The 20,597-nt window shown below is 46.6% G+C and overlaps 1 protein-coding gene across 1 annotated transcript; it reads right to left on the bottom strand.

The window, feature by feature from the left end:
- Positions 1–12,208: 12,208 nt before the first annotated feature.
- On the bottom strand, positions 12,209–16,535 carry ARRDC5 (arrestin domain containing 5). Its single transcript, XM_084826365.1, has 3 exons — positions 16,286–16,535; positions 13,839–14,047; positions 12,209–12,688 (listed from the first exon to the last, which is right to left on the bottom strand). Exons 1-3 carry the CDS (start codon positions 16,533–16,535, stop codon positions 12,209–12,211), a joined length of 939 nt encoding a protein of 312 aa, XP_084682491.1.
- Between the last annotated feature and the right edge of the window lie 4,062 nt (positions 16,536–20,597).

Below are 20,597 nucleotides of genomic sequence, written 5' to 3'. Positions count from 1 at the left end.
TCTAGTGTCCGCGAAAGACATTTTTATTTAAACAAGCTTTTCCTGAATCACTAGCCACGTTTTATCGGCACCCCTTGAATTTAAATATTTTGATTTTGTCTTTTGAGTCTTTTTCTCTTTTTATCAGGAAAGAAAACTGGGAAAGCATTTATTTATTTAATATATTTATATACGACTGCCCATATTTAATAATGTCTCTAAGTGATTTACAAGAAAATGAAAAAAAAAATTAAAATACATTATGTTACATATTAAATACAAGTAAATTGCAGAATAATTGCAAAAACATTCATAAAAACAATTAAAAAACAGTTAAAACAACTACAACACATAATTACAATTACTGAATCTTACTGGATATAGAGAGGTCTATAAATAAATAAAGATAATAATATGTGAGGCTAAATTAGTGTTTATCAAACGGTGAGCTGGGGACCACTGCTGGGTCTGTTAAGGTCCAACCCTTATGCATGTTTAGACAGAAAAAAGTCCTACAACCCTATGCATGTTTAGTCAGAAAAAAAGTCCTACAACTCCCAGTATTCCTGCTGGGAGTTGTAGGACTTTTTTTTCTGACTGAACTTGCATAGGGTTGCACACTTAACCTACTTTTGGGTGGGGCTCAGTGCTGTAATCCACCCAGGATCTCCAGTAGGAGGGGGATGAAAGAAACTGGCAGTGTGGGGGGAGAAATTAGAAGTTAAATGTGAAAGGAGAAGGGGAGAAGAAATAACAAGAGATGAGTAAGACTGCTTCGAGCGGCACGCAGGGGAAGGAGGAAAACAACATATAAGCAAAAGTCCACCGGTTAGAGTGTCTGGATGAGCAAATTCAGCCTGAAATAGGGAGGCTGAGCCATGATACTTCCAGAGCCCATTTCTGTACTTCAGTTGAGGAAAGCTGAATTTTGGAACTCTCTGCTACAAAGAAATATATGTGGCAAAGAATTTAGCAATGTCTAAAGAGGGATTGGGAAGCAACATAAAATTATATCAGTAATTTCAGTCTGTTAGTGCCAAATTCTGCCTCCATCTGCTGCCATTTTGTGTCTGGCTCTGTCCCAGGCTGCCATTTTATGACTGGTGGGCCACAGTCATTGTCAGCGGTCTCAAGGGGGGGCATGAATTTAAGAAGCTCTAGGCTAGATAGACCAACAGTCTGACTTGGATTAGCTTTCGTATATTTAGGGCAGGGAGTGGGAACCTCAGGCCTGGGGGACAAATCCAGCCCTCAAGCGTTCCTCATATGTCCATAACCCTTCCCCTAACTCCATCCCTGTTCCCCCAGTGAACAGTTGTTTGACTGGGGGAACGAAGAGGAGGAGAAGGCTATCGATGGCTACCGGTCCTGATGGCTATGTGCTACCTCCAGCATCAGAGGCAGTATCCCTATGTACACCAGTGCTGGGGAACATGTTCGGGAGGGTGCTGTTGCCCTCATGTCCTTCTTGTGGGTTTCCTGTGGGCAGCTGGCTGGCCACTGTGTGAACAGAATGCTGGACAAGATGGACCCTTCGGCTGTTCCAGCAGGGCTCTACAGCACCAACTCTCACTGGGGAAAGGAAACTTTCCAACTGGGCATCTGTCCATCGCTTGCTCTTTGAAGCATTGTCTACATTGCCCAATCAGATGTGTGGGTTGATTGGGCAATCTGGATCTAGGCAAGAGCCTTACAACGCAATGTGAGAACGCGCTGGTGGTTGCCACAGCTGTACTTAGCGTGACACAGGTGGGTGGATGGTTGGGGAAATGGGAGAGATGTGGACCAAGGCTTAACGGCACATGGCCAAGAGTGCTCGAGGTTCCCACGCATACCTCACACAGTGCTCCAATTTATATAATGGCATGTAGATAAAGGGGCTATTAGATGACAGCAGCCAGCAGCGTCTGGGAAGCCGACACCCAGGGTGTGAAGGCATTAGCCTTTGCACACGCACACTAAAACAGAAACCTTGGGGAGAGACAAAATGTTCCAGCTTCAATCCCTGCCATGACCAGTTAAAAAAAAAGGATCAGTAGCAGATGAAGGGAAGACTTTCTGTGCTGGAGACTCAGAGTGATTGAGAACATCAGAAGAGCCTTGCTGGATCAGATCAAAGGCATATTTAGTCCAGCATTCAGTTCCCATAGATGCCCCAATGGGAAACCCACAAGCAGGGCATGAGCACAACAGCACCCTCCCGCCCATGTTCCACAGCAACTGGTGTACATAGGCATACTGCCTCTGATACCTCATGTAGCATAGAGCCATCAGGACTAATAACCATTGATAGCCTTCTCCTCCAGGAATTTATCTAATCCCCCTTTTAAAGCCATCCAAATTGGTGGCCATCACTCCATCTTATGACAGCAAATTCCATGGTTTAACTAAGCACTGCGTGAAGAAGTTCTTCCTCTGAGCTACTCTAAATCTCCCGCCATTCAGCTGCCTCGGCGGACCCCTTTGGAATCTGGTATTATGAGAGTTTTTCTCCCTCTTCCCTTTCTCCACCCCGTGCATAATTTTATACACCTCCGTCATGTTTTGAGATGAGGTGACCAGAAAGGTACATGACGTTCCAAGTATGGTCACACCATAGATTTGTATACAGGCATATTGGCAGTTTTATTTTCAATTCCTTTCGTAATGATTGCCAGCACGGAATTTCCCTTTTTCACAGAAGCTGTACACTGGGCACATGTCTTCATCGAGCTGTCCAGCACAACCCCAAGATCCTGTTATCAGTTAACACCCCATCAGTGTATATGTGGTACAGAGGAAAAGATACATGTTGTTGAAAGATCCGCAATTTCATCTTTAAGCCCTTTAAGAACTCTCAGGTAATATCTGGGCCCAATGATTTGTTTGTTGTCAATTTGTCAATAAGGCCTAAGCCGTGGGTGGGCAACTTGTGGCCCTCCAGATGTTTTGGCCTACAACTCCCATCATCTCTCCCCATTGGCTATATTGGCTAGGCCTGATGGGATTTCTAGGCCTAGAACTTCATCACCACTATTTGCTTTAGTCCCTCAGACTCCCTTCCTGAAAATATCAGTTCAGACACTGATATCTGCCTCACATCTCCTGCAGTGAAGACAGACACAAATAATTCATTCCCCTTCTCTGAAATCTTATCTTCCTTTTGCACTCCTTTAACTCCATTGTCATCCAGGGGTACAGCTACGTCCCTGGCTGTTTTCCTGCTTCTGATATATTTAAAGAATTCTTTATTGTTGGCCTTGATGTTGTTAGCGATATGCTCCTCAAAATCCCTTTATTGCCTCCTTTTTTTCACCTTGCATTTTCTTTGTGCAAGTTTGTGTTCCATTTTGTTCTCCTCATTTGGGCAAGACTTCCATTTCCTGAAGGAAGCCTTCTTTTCTCTAAAGGCTTCCTTGACACTGCTTTTTAACCAGGTTAGTGACATCAGTGCAACTTTTCCTGACCTGCAGTATAGAGACTAGCTGAGCTTCAATTAATGTTGATTGGAGTAACACCCCCACCCCTCCTGCCAAGTGTCCTGGAGATATGTGACCCTCCTGACTCCCCCTTTCAACTTCCTTTTACCAGTTCCCTCATGTTTGAGAAGTTTCCTCTTTTGAGGTAAAATGTGACTGTGTTGAACTTCCTAGGCAATTTCCCACTTGCGTATAAATTAAATTTGATAGCTCTGTTTTCACTGTTTCTAATCATTTCAGTGATATATGCATCCCTTACTAGTACCTGAGCTGCAACATTGAGGTTGAAGTGCCCTCTGGTGAACTGGTCAACCAACTGTTCTAGGGCACAGTCGTTTAGGAAAAAAGGCCCACGATCTTTTTGGACCGAAGGGCACATTTGGGAATTTGAGAAACTGCTGTGGGCACCATCACAAAATGCCTAATCAGTGGATCGCTGCTTTGGTGTCCACCTGTCACATCTGCAGATCTTAGGCTGCGTCTTATTCAGCAGAAACTTTTGTTTTGTGTCTATTGCGCACCGCAATAAGGGATTGTCTAATTCGGCTAAGTGCTGGCAGCGCGGTACAGCTAATGCTTCTTTGAAACATGTGACAATGTCCAGTAGTTACTTCATTTTGCGGGGAGGTTATTACACTGATAAATTTTGGCCTGGAACAGTCTTTACCATTCACTGATGTACATGCTTTTAAAAATTATTTACCTGCTTTGTGGAAATTAACAAACGATCAGCATAAGTGGATTCTCTGTGCCCTTTTGACAGCTAAAAGACTAATATTACAACAATGCAAGAATAAACACTCACCTCCTGTAATGCAATGGAATGAGGGCCTTACAGTGCTTTCAATATTTGAATGGGTGGCATATAGACGCCACCTCCAAATGGATACTTCCTTGGATATTTGGTCTGCTTTTGTTGAAGCCCATGTATAATTGCTAGAAAGTTGTATTCATATGTATATATGCAAATCCATGTACGTATATTTTTAAAATGTGGGGGACATTAACATTTGAAAAAAAGTTTTATGGGTGTCTGTGAGTGCCACAGTGGGACCTTCTTCCTGGGCGGTATTGGAGGTGCCCATAATGTTGGGGAACCCCTGGTTTACCGTACTGAGAAATGTTACCCCTGTGTTGTGACCAGAGAGAGCAAAAAGGGGGGTGTCAGAAACAGAGAGCGAAAAGGGAGGATCAGAAATCAAGAGCAAAAAGTGTGTGTGTGTATGTGTGTGTGTGTGTATGGGGGTGGGGCAACAGAAAAAATAATGCAGAGAAACCAAATAAGGCCTAGGGATAACACTCATTATTCAAAAGAGCAAATTCTAAAGCTTACTGTAAAAACAACAGAGTTTGTGGCACCTTAGGACGCAATCCTATGGCTGCTAGTCAGCGGCTAGACAGCCGTAGGATAGGTTGATTCCCTGGAACCCCCTCCCATAGCTGTAGCCATGAATGCAGGGTGGCTGAAGGGCGGAGGGGACAATCCCCTCCATGCTGCTCTTGCCCTGCATTAGATAGGTGGTTGCCTCTGAGTTTGGAGGCGGCCACCTATCCCGACAGGATTGTGCCCTTAAAGACTGCCAAATTTATTATAGGCTTTTGTAGACAAAACTAAAAATATTTTAAAATACTTATTTAAAACTTGAAATAAATACATAAAAATAAACTAGAATCCACTTCTTCAGATGCATGAAGTGTTATGCCAGGTAAGCAGGTTTATATATGCACATTGGGGAGAGACAGAGAGAAAAAATGTAAGCAGTGAGGTCAGAGCACAACGGAATGCAAAGAAATACAGATTGTGACAATTATGTTAAAGCATACATAGATGTAAAATAAATACAGTGACCATTTGCAAAGCAGTTTCAGTGTTAACACACATCCTGCCATTGGTGAGCTAATTAACACCTGTAGCAGGATAAAAACATGTTATCTGATTTAGGCACTACCACTCAGAAGGCCCTGTCTCATGCAGGACACTTGCTAAATATCAAGCAGAAGGGAGATTTGGAACAAGAATTCAGAAGATGATCTAAGCAAGCAGGCAGTTCCTGATTCCCAGACTATTTAGGGCTTTAAAAGACCTCAAGCCCCACAATGCTAAATGACATCAACTGCCCTGTGGAAAAGAAGAAGGAGTGAGGGAGATAGGGTCAGGCAATGGGAACCTTGGATCTGCTCCAGTTGGATGGCCCTTCCCCCAGGAGATGAGAGGGGAAACAGGGCCATTCTGAAAGTCTCAATTTTTTTCCTCTTCCCTTCCCTTATCTTTTTCCTTGTGTATCATGTCTTTTTTAGATTGTAAGTCTGCAGGCAGGGCTGTCTTGTTTGACTGATTGATTGTAAGCCGCCTTGCAAGCCTTTTTTATTTTTTTGCCTGAAGAGCGGGATGAAAATATTGAATAAATAAAAGTCACATCCAGCCCTTTGAACTGGGCTCAGAAACCAAATAGGAGCCAGTGACATCAATGGAAACTAGACAATATATGCACTGCATGGCATGCTCCAATGAATAATCTAGGAGCTGTGTTTTGGACTAGTTGTCTTTTCTTAATGTTTTTCAGAGGCATCGTGATGTAGCGAACATAGCTGAAGCTAGTGGCGAGACCTAACAATACTTTTATATCAGGGACCACCCATTTTTTGCAAGCCCTCGTGCCTAGTAAAACTAATTGGGATATATAGTTTTGACCACTCCTGAAGAAGCCTACTCTGGAACCAGTGATATTAGCAACTACTGCCCAGTCGCAAATACTCCTTTCCTAGGGAAGATACTTGAGAGGGTTGTGGCGGAGCGACTGCAGGCACTCTTGGAGGATACTGATTATCTAGACCCACTCCAGTCTGGGTTTCGACCTGATTACGGGACTGAATCAGCCTTGGTCACCCTGATGGATGGTCTTTATCGAGACAGGGGGAGTGCAACCCTGCCCCGTGACAGCCTGCTGGGCAGGGAGGAAGGTGCGCGGAGAAGAGGGTGTCAGAAGAGAGAGAGAGAGAGAGAGAAGAAAGGGGATATCAGAAAGAGAGAGAGTGAAAAGGGGTGTCAGAAAGAGAGGGAAAAGGGAGTGTCAGAAAGAGAGTGAAAAGGGAGTGTCAGTAACAGAGAGTGAAAGGGGGGTGAGAAAGAGAGAGAGCGTAAAAAGGGGGTGTCAGAAAGAGAGAGTGAAAAGGGGGTGACAGAAAGAGAGAGTGAAAAGGGGGAGTGCAACCCAGTTAATTCTGCTTGTTCTCTCATCAACTTTTAATACCATTGACCATGGTATCCTCCTGGATTGACTCCTTGAGATGGGCATTGGAGGCACTGTATTACAGTAGTTCCAGTCCTACTTAGGGAGTCGATTTCAGAGAGTAACATTGGGTGATTATTCCTTGGCCCCTTGGCAATTGTGCTATGTGGTTCCTCAGAATATCATCTTGTCCCCAATACTGTTCAACATCTATATGAGTAGTCATTACGGGCTTTGGAGCCAAGTGCCATCAGTATGCTGATGACACACAGCGCTATCTCCCTGTGCCATCTGAATCAGGTGAGGCTTTGCCTGTCTTGGATCAGTGCCTAGACTCGGTAATGGGCTGGATGAGGGCCAGTACATTGAACCTGAATTCTGGCAAGATGGAGGCCCTATCGGTGAGTGGTTCCCGATCCAGGGGGTTGCACTCCCTCTGAAAGATCAGGTCTGTAGTCTGGGGTACTCCTAGATCCATCATGGTCACTGGAGGCCAAAATGGCCATGGCGGCTCGGAGTGCCTTTTACCAGCTTTGGCTGGCTCACCAGCTATGGCCTGTCCTGGACAGGGACAGCTTGGCCACAGTGGTACAGGTGCTAGTAACCTCAGGACAGGACTACTGCAACACACTCCATGTGGGGCTGCCCTTGCAGCTGGTCCGGAAGCTGGAGCTAGTGCAGAACGCAGCAGCTCAGCTGTTGTCAGGAGCTGCCCCTTTTCAGTGTGCAATTCCTTTGCTGGGGGAATTGCACTGGCTGCCTATTCGCTACCCAGCCAGGTTTAAGGTTTTGGCACTAGTGTACAAAGCCCTAAACAACTTGGGACCAGGATACCTGAGAGAGTGCCTTCTCCCTTACCAACCTGCCCGGGCACTGAGGTCATCAGTGGGCATGCTGCTGGTGGTTCCATACAGACCCATGGTCCGATTGGAGTCCACCTGGAAAAGAGCCTTCAGTGCGGTGGCCCCTTTTCTTTGGAACTCCCTGCCTCTGGAGGTTAAGCAGGCACCACCACTCTGCTGTTTCTGGTGCCTCCTGAAAACATCTTTATTCCAGGAATCCTTGCTTGACTGACCAGCCATGGTTCTATTGGAATTCTGTTTCTTTTTAAAAAAATAATAATTTTTAACATGGAGTTTTATTCTTTTATCTCATCTTGTATCTTTTATTGTTCACCGCTCTGGAAGCTGTCTAGATGGGGAGTGGAATATAAATGTTGTAAATAAATAAATGTATAAGAAAGATAGAAAGACTAACAGCAGAGTATTCAAAAATATATATTTAAGCTAAACCTTTCAGCTTCCGCCCTCATCAATAGCTGTGCTGTTGCACAAAAGTTATTCGAGGACACTGTCAGGAAGACGTCCTTCCTGATGCTTAGTCGAAATCTGCCTTTCTTTTCATTTGACACTGCTGCTTTGGGTTGTACCAGGAGCATTGTTAAACGTGGGCCCCATGAGGCCCGGCTCTGCATTTATTTCCCAGTACCCCAGATCTGTTCCCCAGAACCCTGAGTGTCCATAGGTGCCAATGGAAGGTGTTCTTTTGCCTCAGCTTAACTGCCACGCAGGGGATAATTTTCCCGGTGTGGTATAGTGGTTCGAGTGTCGGACTAGGACTTGGGAGATCTGGGTTCTAATACCTACTTGGCCACGAAGCTCAGTAGGTGACTTTGGGCCAGTAAATGACTCTCAGCCTCACCTACCTCACAGGGTTGTTGTGAGGATAAACTAGAGAGGAGGAGGACGATGTAAGGGGCCCTGGGCTCCTTGGAAGAAAAAAACGCAGTATATGTAACCAACACACCCCTCCCTGCGAAAAAAAAACCTTCCCCTGCATAGCAATTGAGCTGAGGAAAAAAAAACCGTTTCCATTGGTTTGGGATGACTGAGGTCAAGGTGAAAATTATCTGAAATCTTTATTTTATTTTAGATGCTTTGCCTCCTGTAACATTTAAATACATTCTAGTAATTATTTCTAAATGTGCATCTATAGATATAAATCAACGTATGTGGATTTTATGCAGATTTGTGTCCTACGGGCCTGAGACCCGAGTCTTTTAAGTGCCTAGCAATGGAGACAACTGCCATATTGCTTCTTTGATTACTCTTTTCAAGGTGAAAAGCACCCAAGTTTTTCTACCTTTCCTCCTCGGATTTGATCTCCTGGGCACCTTGCTCTACATTAGACATGTTCCAGTTTGTATCTTATTTACTTACTCAGAAGTTTGATATTCTGTGTATATTCCGATACAGCGTGTAGTTATACTATGGAATTCGCTACTACAAGACATAGTGATGGCGACCAAATTGGATGGCTTTAAAAGCGGACTGAACACATTCCTGGAAGAGAAGGCTACCAACAGCTACTAGTCCTGATGGCTCTATGCTACCTCCAGTATCAGAGGCAGTGAGCCTATGTACACCAGTTGCTGGGGAACATGGGCGGGAGGGTGCTGTTGCACTCGTGTCCTGCTTGTGGGCTTCCTGTGGGCAGCTGGTTGGCAACTGTGTGAACAGAATGCTGGACTAGATGGACCTTGGTCTGATCCAGCAGGCTTTTATGCCCTTTTTCCCCCATCGTGGGACTCCTACGTGGCCTCCCATCCAAAAACTGACTAGGTCTGTTTCAGCTTAGCTTCGACAAAGTGGCTCTTTCATGTGCCCTCAGCTACGTCTCTTGTTCCCTAGAAGTATTTGATGAGGAGGGACTCTCAAACTTCCCAAGCCCAATTAAAAAGAATTCTTCCAACAGGGGCTTCCATTCCATCCCGACCCGATTCACAACCACTTTTCTTACCTGCACTTTTCTCTTGTCCTCGTAACCCGCCTTCTGGCTCTGACAACAGAGTCCTGTGCAGACTTGCTGTGCCTGCACCTGCTAATATAAGTAATCGCTAAGCATGTGATGGGTGGAAGAAGACGAGTCCGACCAAGGAATTATCTTTCCCTCCTCTGCCCAATGGGGAAGGAGCAGAGAGGCGGAGGTTGCGAAAGCCTAAGGAATGGCACATTTCAAAACCGCCAACAGGCTCCTAAACTCTGTTGCTGCCTGGACTTGGAATTAGGTGAGAGTGGATCTATCCCAGAAGCCTCCAGAAAAGGGAGGCCATGCGCAAACCCAGAGTACATCTGTTGGGGGATGAATGGAGGGTCTGAGGCAGGGGCCATTAGGGATCAAGCCCAGTACCCTGTTTCTAGGGCTGTGAATATGTGTTTCCTTATCACGATCACAGTTATTATGGATATGACACTTTGCGTGCGCATGATGCACACTGAGAAGCATCAACGGGGAAAAGAGGGACCCTGCTGTTGAGGATCTTACTGTCTAATGGCACAGTCCTATGTGCTATGTTACACAGCACAACAACCCATACTTATGGTTGAGTGTGGGTTGTTGTTGGACCATGGGCTGTTGTGTTGTGTGAACCCAGCTGTGCTAAAAAGGATGGTTTGTTAACCATGAACAACTCATGAAGATAACCCATGGTTTGTTGTTTGGTTGTGAACTCTGGGTTGCTCATGGTTAACAAACCATAATTTGTTAGCGTGACTGGGTTCATACAACACAACAACCAATGGCTCATTGACAACCCACTCTCAACCTGTACTCAACTTTGAGTATGGGCTGTTGTGATGTATGAACCCAGTTTACATCTAAGGTAAGTCCCATTCAGTTTAAGGGGGCTTACTCCCAGGAAACTGATTACAGCACAGGTGGGAACCTCTTTCAGCCCAAGGGTCAAATTCAATTTTGGAAAACCCGGGGGCGGGGGCGGGACCATCATTGTGGTAGGCAGAGCCAAAATGTCAGCATTTTTAGCTGAAAGCTTTTACTGACAGTAACTAAGCTCTAGGAGAGGCATTTCAACCGTTTACAATTGGGGAAAAACCACAAAAGCCGGGAAACCACCAAATGATGGGTAATTGGGGGTAAGGGGATACCTACGTGGGGAACCCTGGAGTACTGGATTGGATCCCCAGGAGGTTTGAATTTAGCTCCCAGACCTGGGGTTCCCCACCTCTGGGATACAGGTTTGCACCCTCCTCCCACCCCAGCTACTTTAAATATTTTATGATCACAGCCCTACGATGCAAGTGAACTTTGCAACAAAAAGAGTGCTGTGTGGATGCTCCTGTTCAAGGTTCAAAGGAGCCAGTCAGCCGGGCCTTCTGCCAGGATCATAGAAACATAGAGCTGGAAGGTGTGAAGGATTGCTGGAATGAATTCCAACCTTCCTGCAAGGAAGGACAGCTCTGGAACTAATTCCAGCTCTCCTACTGGCCCAACCTGGCCTTCCAGTCCCCCAAAATACCCAGTAGCCACCCTCCTCGGCCAAAAGGCACTGAAATTAGCACTGTTATGCAGAGAAAATCATACCAACTAAAGACTGGATAAATATTTATTAAGGTAAAAAAGGGGGTACAGGGAAAAGGAAGAGGGGGAATATCAAGTTGCACCCGAGGGTACAAAACCAAATTACTTAAACATAGAGAGACTCATAAATGCAAACTCAAGCAAAATAAGAAAGCTACCTGGCCTATCCTTAACATACCTAAGAATGGGTCTCCCTGGATAGCAACCAGCCATTTGCAGGTCCAGGACCACCAAGACGAAGGGAGACCCCATGCTTGGATCTCAGCCCACTTTTAAAGCCCAGCCTTGGCAACCCAGGACAGATTTTCCTTTAGCCAGTCACCGGCTCAGCCCCTGAGTGGGCCACCCTGGCCCCCAAGAGGCTGGAACTCCCCACCAAACCCAGCTGGTGTCACTCCCCAATTAGCAGGGACTGCGCCTGGCCTTGAGTGAAGGGCCGAGGAGCCTCCAGGTGGTTGCCTTAGACCGGACTCGACAGAAAGGAACTCCAACAGCTAGGTCTGCAGCATAGAATGGGGCATGCTGGGCATCCTAGGCATGTTCTTCTGTCTAAACATGGCTAGGATTGCATGCTTCAGCTACAATATGGTGGGGTGTTTTTTGTTTTTGTCTTGTTGCATTTTTGGGTTGCCCATTTTGCCTTCAGTTCTGCTCACCACTGGAATGCGGCCCCCAGAGCTTCTCTGAAATGGAATTCGGCTCCCAGGCTGAACGTGGTTCCCCACCCCTGCTCTAATGAGTCAGACCTTTGATTCCATCCATCCCAGTATTGTCGACACTGACTGGTAGTGACTCTCCAGGGTTTCAGGCAGGGGTTTTCCAGCCCTACCCGGAGACGCTGGAGATCGAACCTTGCGTTTATGGGTTTGTTGCTACTCTGCCTTTTGGCCCCACACAAGATTCCCCAAAGCAGCTGGCATCCATCAAAATACATACACCTAAACTGACTATAAATGTGATCAATATAAATTGGCAACTAAAAAAGCCCCCTGTCCCAGAGAGAATCAAAATGAGAGTCCTCCAAATGTAAACGTATACCAAACTTTTAATTCATCTGGATTGCTCCAACACACTCAGATGTCTGTCTTTATACATAAGATCCATGGATCAATGAGGAACATATGTGGATAAGAAGGGAGGGGCAGGGAGGCGCTCTCAGTTCTCTCATTCTTTCGGGTCGGCCGCGTCGTTTCTGACCACGACAGGAATCTTTGCCACCACAGTGCTCATGCACCAGGGGAAATGGACGATGCCCGTCAGTTCGTACCCAATGTCCATGATGTCGTCAGACTTCGAAGAGGTGCTGATGGGCAGGACCTGCGGCAGGGAGAGGGTGCTGTGGATCCGGGTGACCTCGCAGGTGCCCCGCTCGATGTGCGACTCCAAGCGCATCATCTCTTCCCGCTGCTCCAGTGTGCGCTGCTCGGCCCGGAGGTTGAAAGCCTTGTAAAGGACCACAGAGTGCAGGGCAAAGACCACTTTCTTGATGGGTTTGCCAGTCTGATTGGTGATCTCCGTCGTGAAAGTCACGTCGTCGCCGGGCGCATAGATGCTTTTGCCCAGGGAGATGCGCAGGGTGATGGGTGCACTCCTCAAGCAGCAGTTGTACAGGAGGATCTTCCGGACTTCCACCACCAACGGGTACTTGGAGGGGTCGGAGGGAGAAAAAAAAGGACACACACGGTGTGAGAGTGTTGGAACAGGACCTCAGAGAGGAGGGTTTGAATCCCGCCACTCCGCTGTGAAGGTCAGTGGGAAGCCATTGGCCATCTTCAAGATGCAGCTACCTCACAGGATTGTTGCGAGGATAAAATGTTGGGGGAGAAATAGGTATGTTCCTTACGCCCTTTGGAAGAAAGGCAGAGTATAAATGCAATACATACATACATGAAACAAAAGGAATTCCATTCCACTGGGTCAGAACCTTTGGTCCATCCAGAGCTGGCGTCAAGGGTAGACATGGTTGGGCACTTGCCTACACCCCAGGAGGAATCCATTGACAAGAGCCCCCTGGACTTGTTCCCCCTCTTCACCCTTGCAACGTGCTTGTTCACCTCCCTCTCGCAATTTCAGCTTTCCCTCCTAAATCACGGCCAGCGTCAAGAGTAGGCATGGTGGGGCATGTGCTGAGGGGCCCACACCCCAGCAGGGGCCCGCTGGAGCTGCTCCTCCTCTTCCCCATTGCGACCCGCTTGTTCCCTGGCCTCTCGCTCCGGCCCAGACAACAGCGGTGGTGAGAAAGTGGAGCAGGAGACACCCCTGCCTGCTTGCTCCCTGACTCTCTGCCTGTCATGCAAGGACGTTGCAGCCATGATGGGAAAGAGGAAGAACTTGGGGCCAGCACTGGGTCCATTTACCACAGTACTGCCTTCTATTAAACGCCAGTGTGATGTGTAGTGGCTGTTAACACGGTCAGTGGGGCTGCAGAGGAATGGGTTCAAATCTCTACTGAGTTAGTCACTATCTCTTCCAGTCACCTACCCCACAGGCTTGGCATGAGGATAAAATGGGTGTGGGAGCATGAGCTCCTTGCAGGGAAGATGGACTCTAAATAAATAATAATCCTCCTGCATGTTTAGTTCTGGCCTAATTTGTTCTCCTTGAGAAGGTAGAACTCATGTCTAATCCAGTCCCGTCCATTTTTGTTTTCAGGCTTCTGGAATTTTGGAAGGTTGTGGTGACCACGGAGAGGAGCAAAACAGAACGCCGGATCTCAGCGTAGAGCGTTGGCCTTCCGAGACTTTGCTTGCTCCGTCCCTCGGCAAAGAAGAGCGGCTGCTACTCAGAGTCTTACCTCGGATTCCAGAGTGTCCTGGCGGAAGACGGAGGTCCCTTGAACCATGAGATATTTCTTCTGCTTCCCAAGGATGAGTTCCCGTGTGGCACAAATGGCTTGGAGAAAGTAGGAGATCTGGCCGACCCGACTCGTGAAGGTGGATGGGATCCTGGGAGGTAAGACGAAGTGGAAGTCAAAAGTGTGGACACCTGGACCCAGCCAATTCCCTGCAGGCCAAAAAGAGATTTTGCTGACTTTTCCTTGCTTTCGCACATGGACTTCTTTGTGGCGTGAGCCCAGGATGAAGTTGGGAAAATGGATCTCTTGTATTTATTTATTTATCTATCTATCAATCAAGTCACTTCTGAATCAGCCCAGATTGGGACCCTGGGGTGACTTACGATTTGGAATCTGAAAGCAATTCTGAAACTGGAAGACATCACACACAGTCAAAATAAGAGCCAGCGAGAAATGATCTCTTGAAAATAGAGAGTACTGTGAATCACTTTACTTTGAAAGCCACGTGGAACAAAAAACTTTTAACCATCTGCCTAAAACTGTGCAAAGAAGTGGCCAGTCTAATTTCCTTAGGGAGAGATTTCCACAATTGGGGGGCCACCCTGGAGAAGGCCCTGTCCCGTATTCCCTCCAACTGAGCCTCTCTTGGTGGTGAGACATACAGAAGGGCCTATCAGGCACATTGTAAAGTACGGGCAGGTTCCTATAGGAGGGGGCAGTCTTTCTGTCAGATATTTATTTATTTATTTGATTTGCCCTTGGCTCTGTCCACCAGTGGAATGTGGCCCCCGAATTTCTTCTCTGAAATTGAGTTTTGTCTTCAGGCTGAAAGAGGTTCCCCACCCCTGGTATAGACAATACTGAGCTAGGTCAACCCAAGGGTCTAATTCAGTATAAGGCAGCATTTTCTGTCCATCTACTCTGTGTTGACTAGAATGACTGACAGTGGCTCTCCAAGGTTTCTGACAAGAGCTCTTTCCAGAACGTCCGAAAGGGAGCCGGTTGCTGAGATTGCCCAGCTGTGAAGGAATGGCACTCTGCCAGTGATTAGGGACACTCTTGCCTTTATTATTGTGCCATGCAATTCAGAGCTGGGGGCATTTTTCACACTTGGGTGGGTTACAGTTAATGGCCTAGAGGATGTTGTTAATTGGGAGGGATACAAATGGTGTACATGGAATCATAGTGCTGGAAGTGGTTATTTAAGCCATTGAGTCCAACACCCTGCTCAGCACAGCAGGAATCCCATTTAAAGAATCCCTGACAGATGGCTGTCTGGTCACTACTTGAATAGCTCCAGTGACGGAGAGCCTACCACCTCTCTGGACGGTTGCTTATGTTGTCTGACTACTCTGACCGTTAGGAATTTTTTCCTGAAGTTCTACTGCAATCTGCCTTCCTATAACTTAAGCCCGTTATTTCATGTCCTACAGTCTTGGATGACAGATAACAGGCTGAGGTCCTCTTCTGTGTGACAGCCCTGTACTTGAAAAATGTTAGCATATCCCTGTACTGTTTTCTGTTCTGAAGGCTAAACACACCCAGTTCCTTCCATCTTTCTCCACATTACTTTTAGAGCCAACCTACATTACAACTTTACACTGGTTTCAAACCGGTTTATCTAAAGGGATCCTGCAGTTTCATGAGGGTACTGAGAATTCTTTGCTAGAGACCCCTGTCCTCTGCCCAAGCAGCCCCTCTTCCTAGAGCTACAATTCCCAGAATTCCTGTATTTGGTAGCCGTAATCACTAAAAACAGGTTTGAAACCAGTTTAAAGTTGTAATGTAGATTGCCCCTTAGTTTCTAGTCCCCTGATCATCTTTGGTTACCCTTCTCTGAATTTGATCAAATTTGTCTGAATTCTTCTGTCTTAAACCTGGGGCCTGATCCAGCCAGGACCCACACTATTTTACTTATTTCATTTCTATATTGCCCAATAGCTGAAGCCCTCTGGACAGTTCAAAAAACAGATTTGAAGGTACCAATATGACTCATGTCCGCTTGTGTGAAAAAATGATAGAGCTGATTGATGGAAAATGGGTGCAGATAATAAAAGGAAAGAGAAGCTTAGACATGCCCATCAGCACAAAGCTGTAGCTACTCTGGTTCCCTTGAAGTAACAGGCATCATCCCAAGGAGCTGGTTATCTGAGCAGGTGGTGCACCTTCCCCATCTCTAGAGAGGGATGCGTGTAAGCTTTTCTTGGCTTTTGTTCTCTGCATCCATTTTCCATCAATAAACTCTATCATTCTTTCACACAAGTGGACCAGGGTCATATTGGTACCTTCAGATCTGTTTAGTGTTCAAGACATATTCGTAAAGTGTTTCAGGCCATTCATTCATTAATTCATAAATAAATATCCCGAAACACCCCCGCCCTTGCCCATTGCTTAACTGCAGTGTACTAATTGCAGTTAAGCCAGAATGGATCCCCTTTTGCCCTCACGCTCTATCTTGAAGGTTTTTGTCTTGTGGACGTAATCGGCCTTGTTGACGCAAGTCGCCAGCTGGCTGTAATCCTTCTTGACGTCGGCTTCTTCGATCCACTCCAGGTAGCCCCTTCCAATCAGGTCGACCTTCACCAGCGGGTCCACCAGTGTACTGTGAAGGCTCAGCACCAATTTCCCATCCACGTCAGAGCCGGCTATGTACACTTCCTTCGGGATCACCAGCTGCATGGACTTCACCACCGACATGGGTGGGGACTCTGAGGAGTTCAGAAACTGTCATCTCCACCGCCTGGAATTCCCCCCAAGGGCTTATGTTTGTGAGGCTGGTGCTTTGGCTGATGTCAGAGAGTTTGTGACATCACAACTGTGTGTGCATATTTCAAGAAAGCATTCATAGGGTCAGTAGCTTGGGGGTGCCACTGGACGCCCTACATATTCTTGGCTATGGTTACCTTAAGCCCGTCTTTGCCTATATGGTCATTCCGAAATTAACAGCGGGTTGCCGTGCAATACCTCGACAGCGGGCCTTTTCGGTAGCAGCATCTACACTTTGGACAACCCTCCCCTGTGCGGTTCAGGAAGCGGAAAATGTGGCATCCTTCAAACAGCTCCTTGTTCACCCAAGCTTTTCCGGGCTTGTAATGAAATTAATCACGCTGCTCCAGCTTACTGCTCCTTGTATTGTACTGTTTCAATGGGAATTATTTTTAACGTTGTGCTTTTAACATTGTATTTGAAATGTGGTTTTAATATTTGTATGCAAACGACTTAGGGATTCTATTATATTTAGCGGTATATAAATATCACAAATAAATAAGGGCATAATCCTATGAAGATAGCTTGTCAGCCTATCTAGAGGCCATCGAATGCAGGGTGGCCAGAGCACAGAGGTGATTCTCACTTCCATGCCCAGCAGCCCTGCATTTTTGGCTAGATGGCCAATTTCGCCTGTCTAGCTGGGGAGCTTCGGAGCAGGAGGGGAGAGGGGAGGCTGTGCGGCACATTGGAAACTGCGTAACGCAGCTCCCGCAGTCTCCTCCCCTCCCTGGGACCTCCCCGTTCCCCGTCTCCGTGCTCAGTTTCCGAGCATGGAGACATAGCCGGCATGGAGAGAACCGTGCCGGCTCCCAGGGGTGGGGAGCGCGGTTTCTGGGCTCCAAGGTTGATGTTGACAAGGTGTTACGCCAGCCTTCCCCCAGCTGGTTCTGTCCAGATGTATCGAACTGCGTTCCCCAGCGTTCCCAGGAGTTGTAGCCCCTACACATCTGGATGGCAGCAGGTTGGGGGAGGCTGCGTTGAGCAGACAACCTAAGAGAACAGGCACAGGCAGGAGTGCCCGAGCATAGGGTATTTTTCTTTCGCCTTCGGCAAGGGTCTGCGAGGTTGTCAGGAATAAGCTGCAAGGGTCCTTAGGGTCGTCGGGAAAGCCAACGGTTTCCAGCAGAGACAAGGCGATTCTTCGCGAGGCGAGCGTTCATTTGGCTAAGCAAGGCGCCGTTCCTCATTACGCACCGAGCTCCCCCCCCCCCCCGAAGCGCGGGGAAGGGGGCGGGATGGCAATTGAGCCACGCCCCCTTCCCCAATTCCCGCCACCGCCGGCCAATCAGGGGGCTCCGAGCGCCACACTGCCAATTTCCCCGCCAAACTCCAAAGCCGGGAGGCGTAAGAGAGAAAGAACTCGCTTTTGGCGCGGGCTGCCCTCGGAGCAGGACGCCTCTCCTCGCCAGCTTAATAATAATAATAATAATAATAATAATTATATATATATATAAAATAATATAAATATATATTTTGCCTGATCGCCAAATCAGATCTGCATTGATTAGCCAGAAGCCCCTGGAACTGATTAAGTGCAATTTTATTTTAGTAGCAGTATTTTCCCCCCGAAAGGCGCGCTTTTTCCGCCTTCTCATTTGCAGGAGACCCGGGAGAGAGAAAGAAAGAAAGAAAGAAAGAACAAAGTTGGTTTTGTACAAGGTGAGTGTCTTTCGATACCCCACCCCGCTCCGGAAATCCCGTGAGTGCCGTCTTAATTGCATGCCTTTACTCAGAAGTAAGCCTTATGGAGTATAATGGGATTTACACCCAGGTAAGGGTTGGATATACAGGGCTGCAACGTTTGGGGGCGGGTGGCGGCGGCCACGTTGGATCTGGGGGGGAAATGCCCCCGCCCCAAGAGTGCAGAAGAAATAGCTAAATAAATAAAAAAGTGTGTTTATTGCAATTTCCTGTTAATTCCTCCAGCTTCTATTTTTCAGGTTTCAAAAATGTTATGTTTGTTGGCGCCATTCTGTGCACATTTACTCAGAAGTCAGCCCCATTGAACTGAATTGGGTTTACTGCCGGGTAAGTGGGCATAGGATCCCACTTTCATAGTGCAATCCTATCCATTTCTACCCAGAATTACTACCAGAAAAGCATGTTTTTGGGTCGCAGCCTGAAGCCTATGTATATCCAGCCCTTCAGTTGGAGTGTGGATATTTGTAGTGGAATCCCTTTGAGCGTCTACTCAGAACTAAGCCCCATTGAGTTCAGTGGGTTTTTACTCCCAGGTAAGTGGGTATAGGTTGGCAGCCTCAGAGCAGGTAACAACAAATACTTTAATAAATAAATAAATTACAAAATCCGTAAAACATCAGCTATACAATAGAAATTGTTCCTTGGAAGTATGTTCACTTACTTCCAAGTAAGTCCTATGGAACAGGATGGGTGGATCTGCTTCATATTTATTCAGAAGGAAACCCACCTGGGTTCAGTGGGGCCTACTTCTGAGTCAGAGTGCATTGGATCGGCACCTTTCCAAAGCTTGATCCTAAGAAATATTAAAGATTGCTAATACCCCTTTGAAATTCCCCGAAATTCTCTTTCGCTTTACTCTGCTTCGGATGTGACCTCTGAAGAAATAGGACAAGTAACCTTGTGCTGCCTGAAAGATACAAGGTTTAAAGTGCAATCCTATGCATGTTTGCTCAGAAGTAAGTCCCATTGGGTTTAATGGGACTTACTCCCAGGTAAGTGCATATAGGATTTCAGCCTCCAAGTGTAATCCCACACATGTTTTCTTGGGATAAGTCCCAGTGGGTTCAGAAAAAAATCCTCCAACTCCCAGCATGGCTGGCTGGGGAATGCTGGGAGTTGTAGGATTTTTTTCTGTCTAAATGTGCATACGATTGTGCTGTGAGTTAAGTACAGTACACTGAATGCCGTGGGACTTGATTCTGGGTAAATATACATACGATGTACTCTTCACCAGGCTCCTCCCTCAACTGTCGCCACAGGAAGAAAAGTGTTTTCCCCCACTCTTCCCTCCCTACCCCTTTTTTCTTTTGTGTCATGTCTTTTTAGATTGTAAGCCTATGGGCAGAGACTGTCTTGTTTTTACTTGATTTTTACTCGAAATAAATAATAGGTTGCAGTCCTATGCAGACTTAGACTGCGTCTTATACTCACTTGGGAATAAGCCCCACTGAACTGAGGGGACTTACTTCGGAGTAGACGTCTGCAGGATGGAACTGTTATTTATCTATTAAAAAAAATTATATCTGTATCCAAACGGCTCACAGAGTGCTTCACAGTGATATACATACAGTAATAATCCAAGCAATGAAATCAATGCAGTACAGCAGAGCAAACAAATAAAAATGAAACCAGCAAAAAAGCAGCTGTTAAAATAAGTTAGGGCACAATCCTATGTATATTTAGACAGAAGAAAAGTCCTACAACTCCCAGCATGGCTGGCTGGGGAATACTGGGAGTTGTAGGACTTTTGTTCTGTCTAAACATGCATAGGATTGTGTCCTTAAAGAATTATTGGCTCTGTAGTACAGTACAGGCTTTACATGCAAGACGTCCGAGGGCGTCTCCAGGTTGTAGGGCTGGGAAAGACCCCTCTCTGAAACCCTGGAGTGCTGCTGGTCACTGCTGCCCCTTCTGCATCCCCCCCTCCGAATTGTTTAACGGTTTTCCCGCTTTTGTGCAGTTTCCCCCCATTCTAAAAGGTTGACAGTCCTGTCCTAAAGCTTAGATACCGGCAGTAAGAGTATTAAGCTAAGATAGACTGGTATTATTTTGTATTTTGGGCCACAAACTTCAGCCCCGCCTACCACTGTAATGTTCCCCCCTCCCCCGGCTTCTCTGAAACTGAATCCAGCTCTTAGGCTGAAAGAGATTCTTTATCCTTGAGCTAGTTGGACCAGAGAGCATCCTGTGTTCTTGTTCGCATTATCTCTTGATTTTTGAACTATGAGGACTAGAAACTTACTTTATTTTTAGGGGAAGGGCCATAGCTCAGTGGTTACATACATGCTT

Source organism: Heloderma suspectum, chromosome Z, assembly GCF_057233095.1.
Source record: "Heloderma suspectum isolate Gila_16-S chromosome Z, 16-S_ref, whole genome shotgun sequence".
NCBI lineage: Eukaryota > Metazoa > Chordata > Lepidosauria > Squamata > Helodermatidae > Heloderma > Heloderma suspectum.
This window is presented reverse-complemented; position numbering and strand designations above follow the sequence as displayed.

What these genes read in the sequence shown, in the direction of transcription:
- ARRDC5 (XM_084826365.1), bottom strand. Translation starts at nt 16,535, where the DNA reads ATGTCGGTGGTGAAGTCCATGCAGCTGGTGATCCCGAAGGAAGTGTAC. An exon ending in AAAAACCTTCAAGATAGAGC is followed by an intron (nt 14,048 to 16,285) that starts GTGAGGGCAAAA and finishes TTTGGCCTGCAG; the next exon opens with GGAATTGGCTGGGTCCAGGT. An exon ending in AGGACACTCTGGAATCCGAG is followed by an intron (nt 12,689 to 13,838) that starts GTAAGACTCTGA and finishes GACCCCTCCAAG; the next exon opens with TACCCGTTGGTGGTGGAAGT.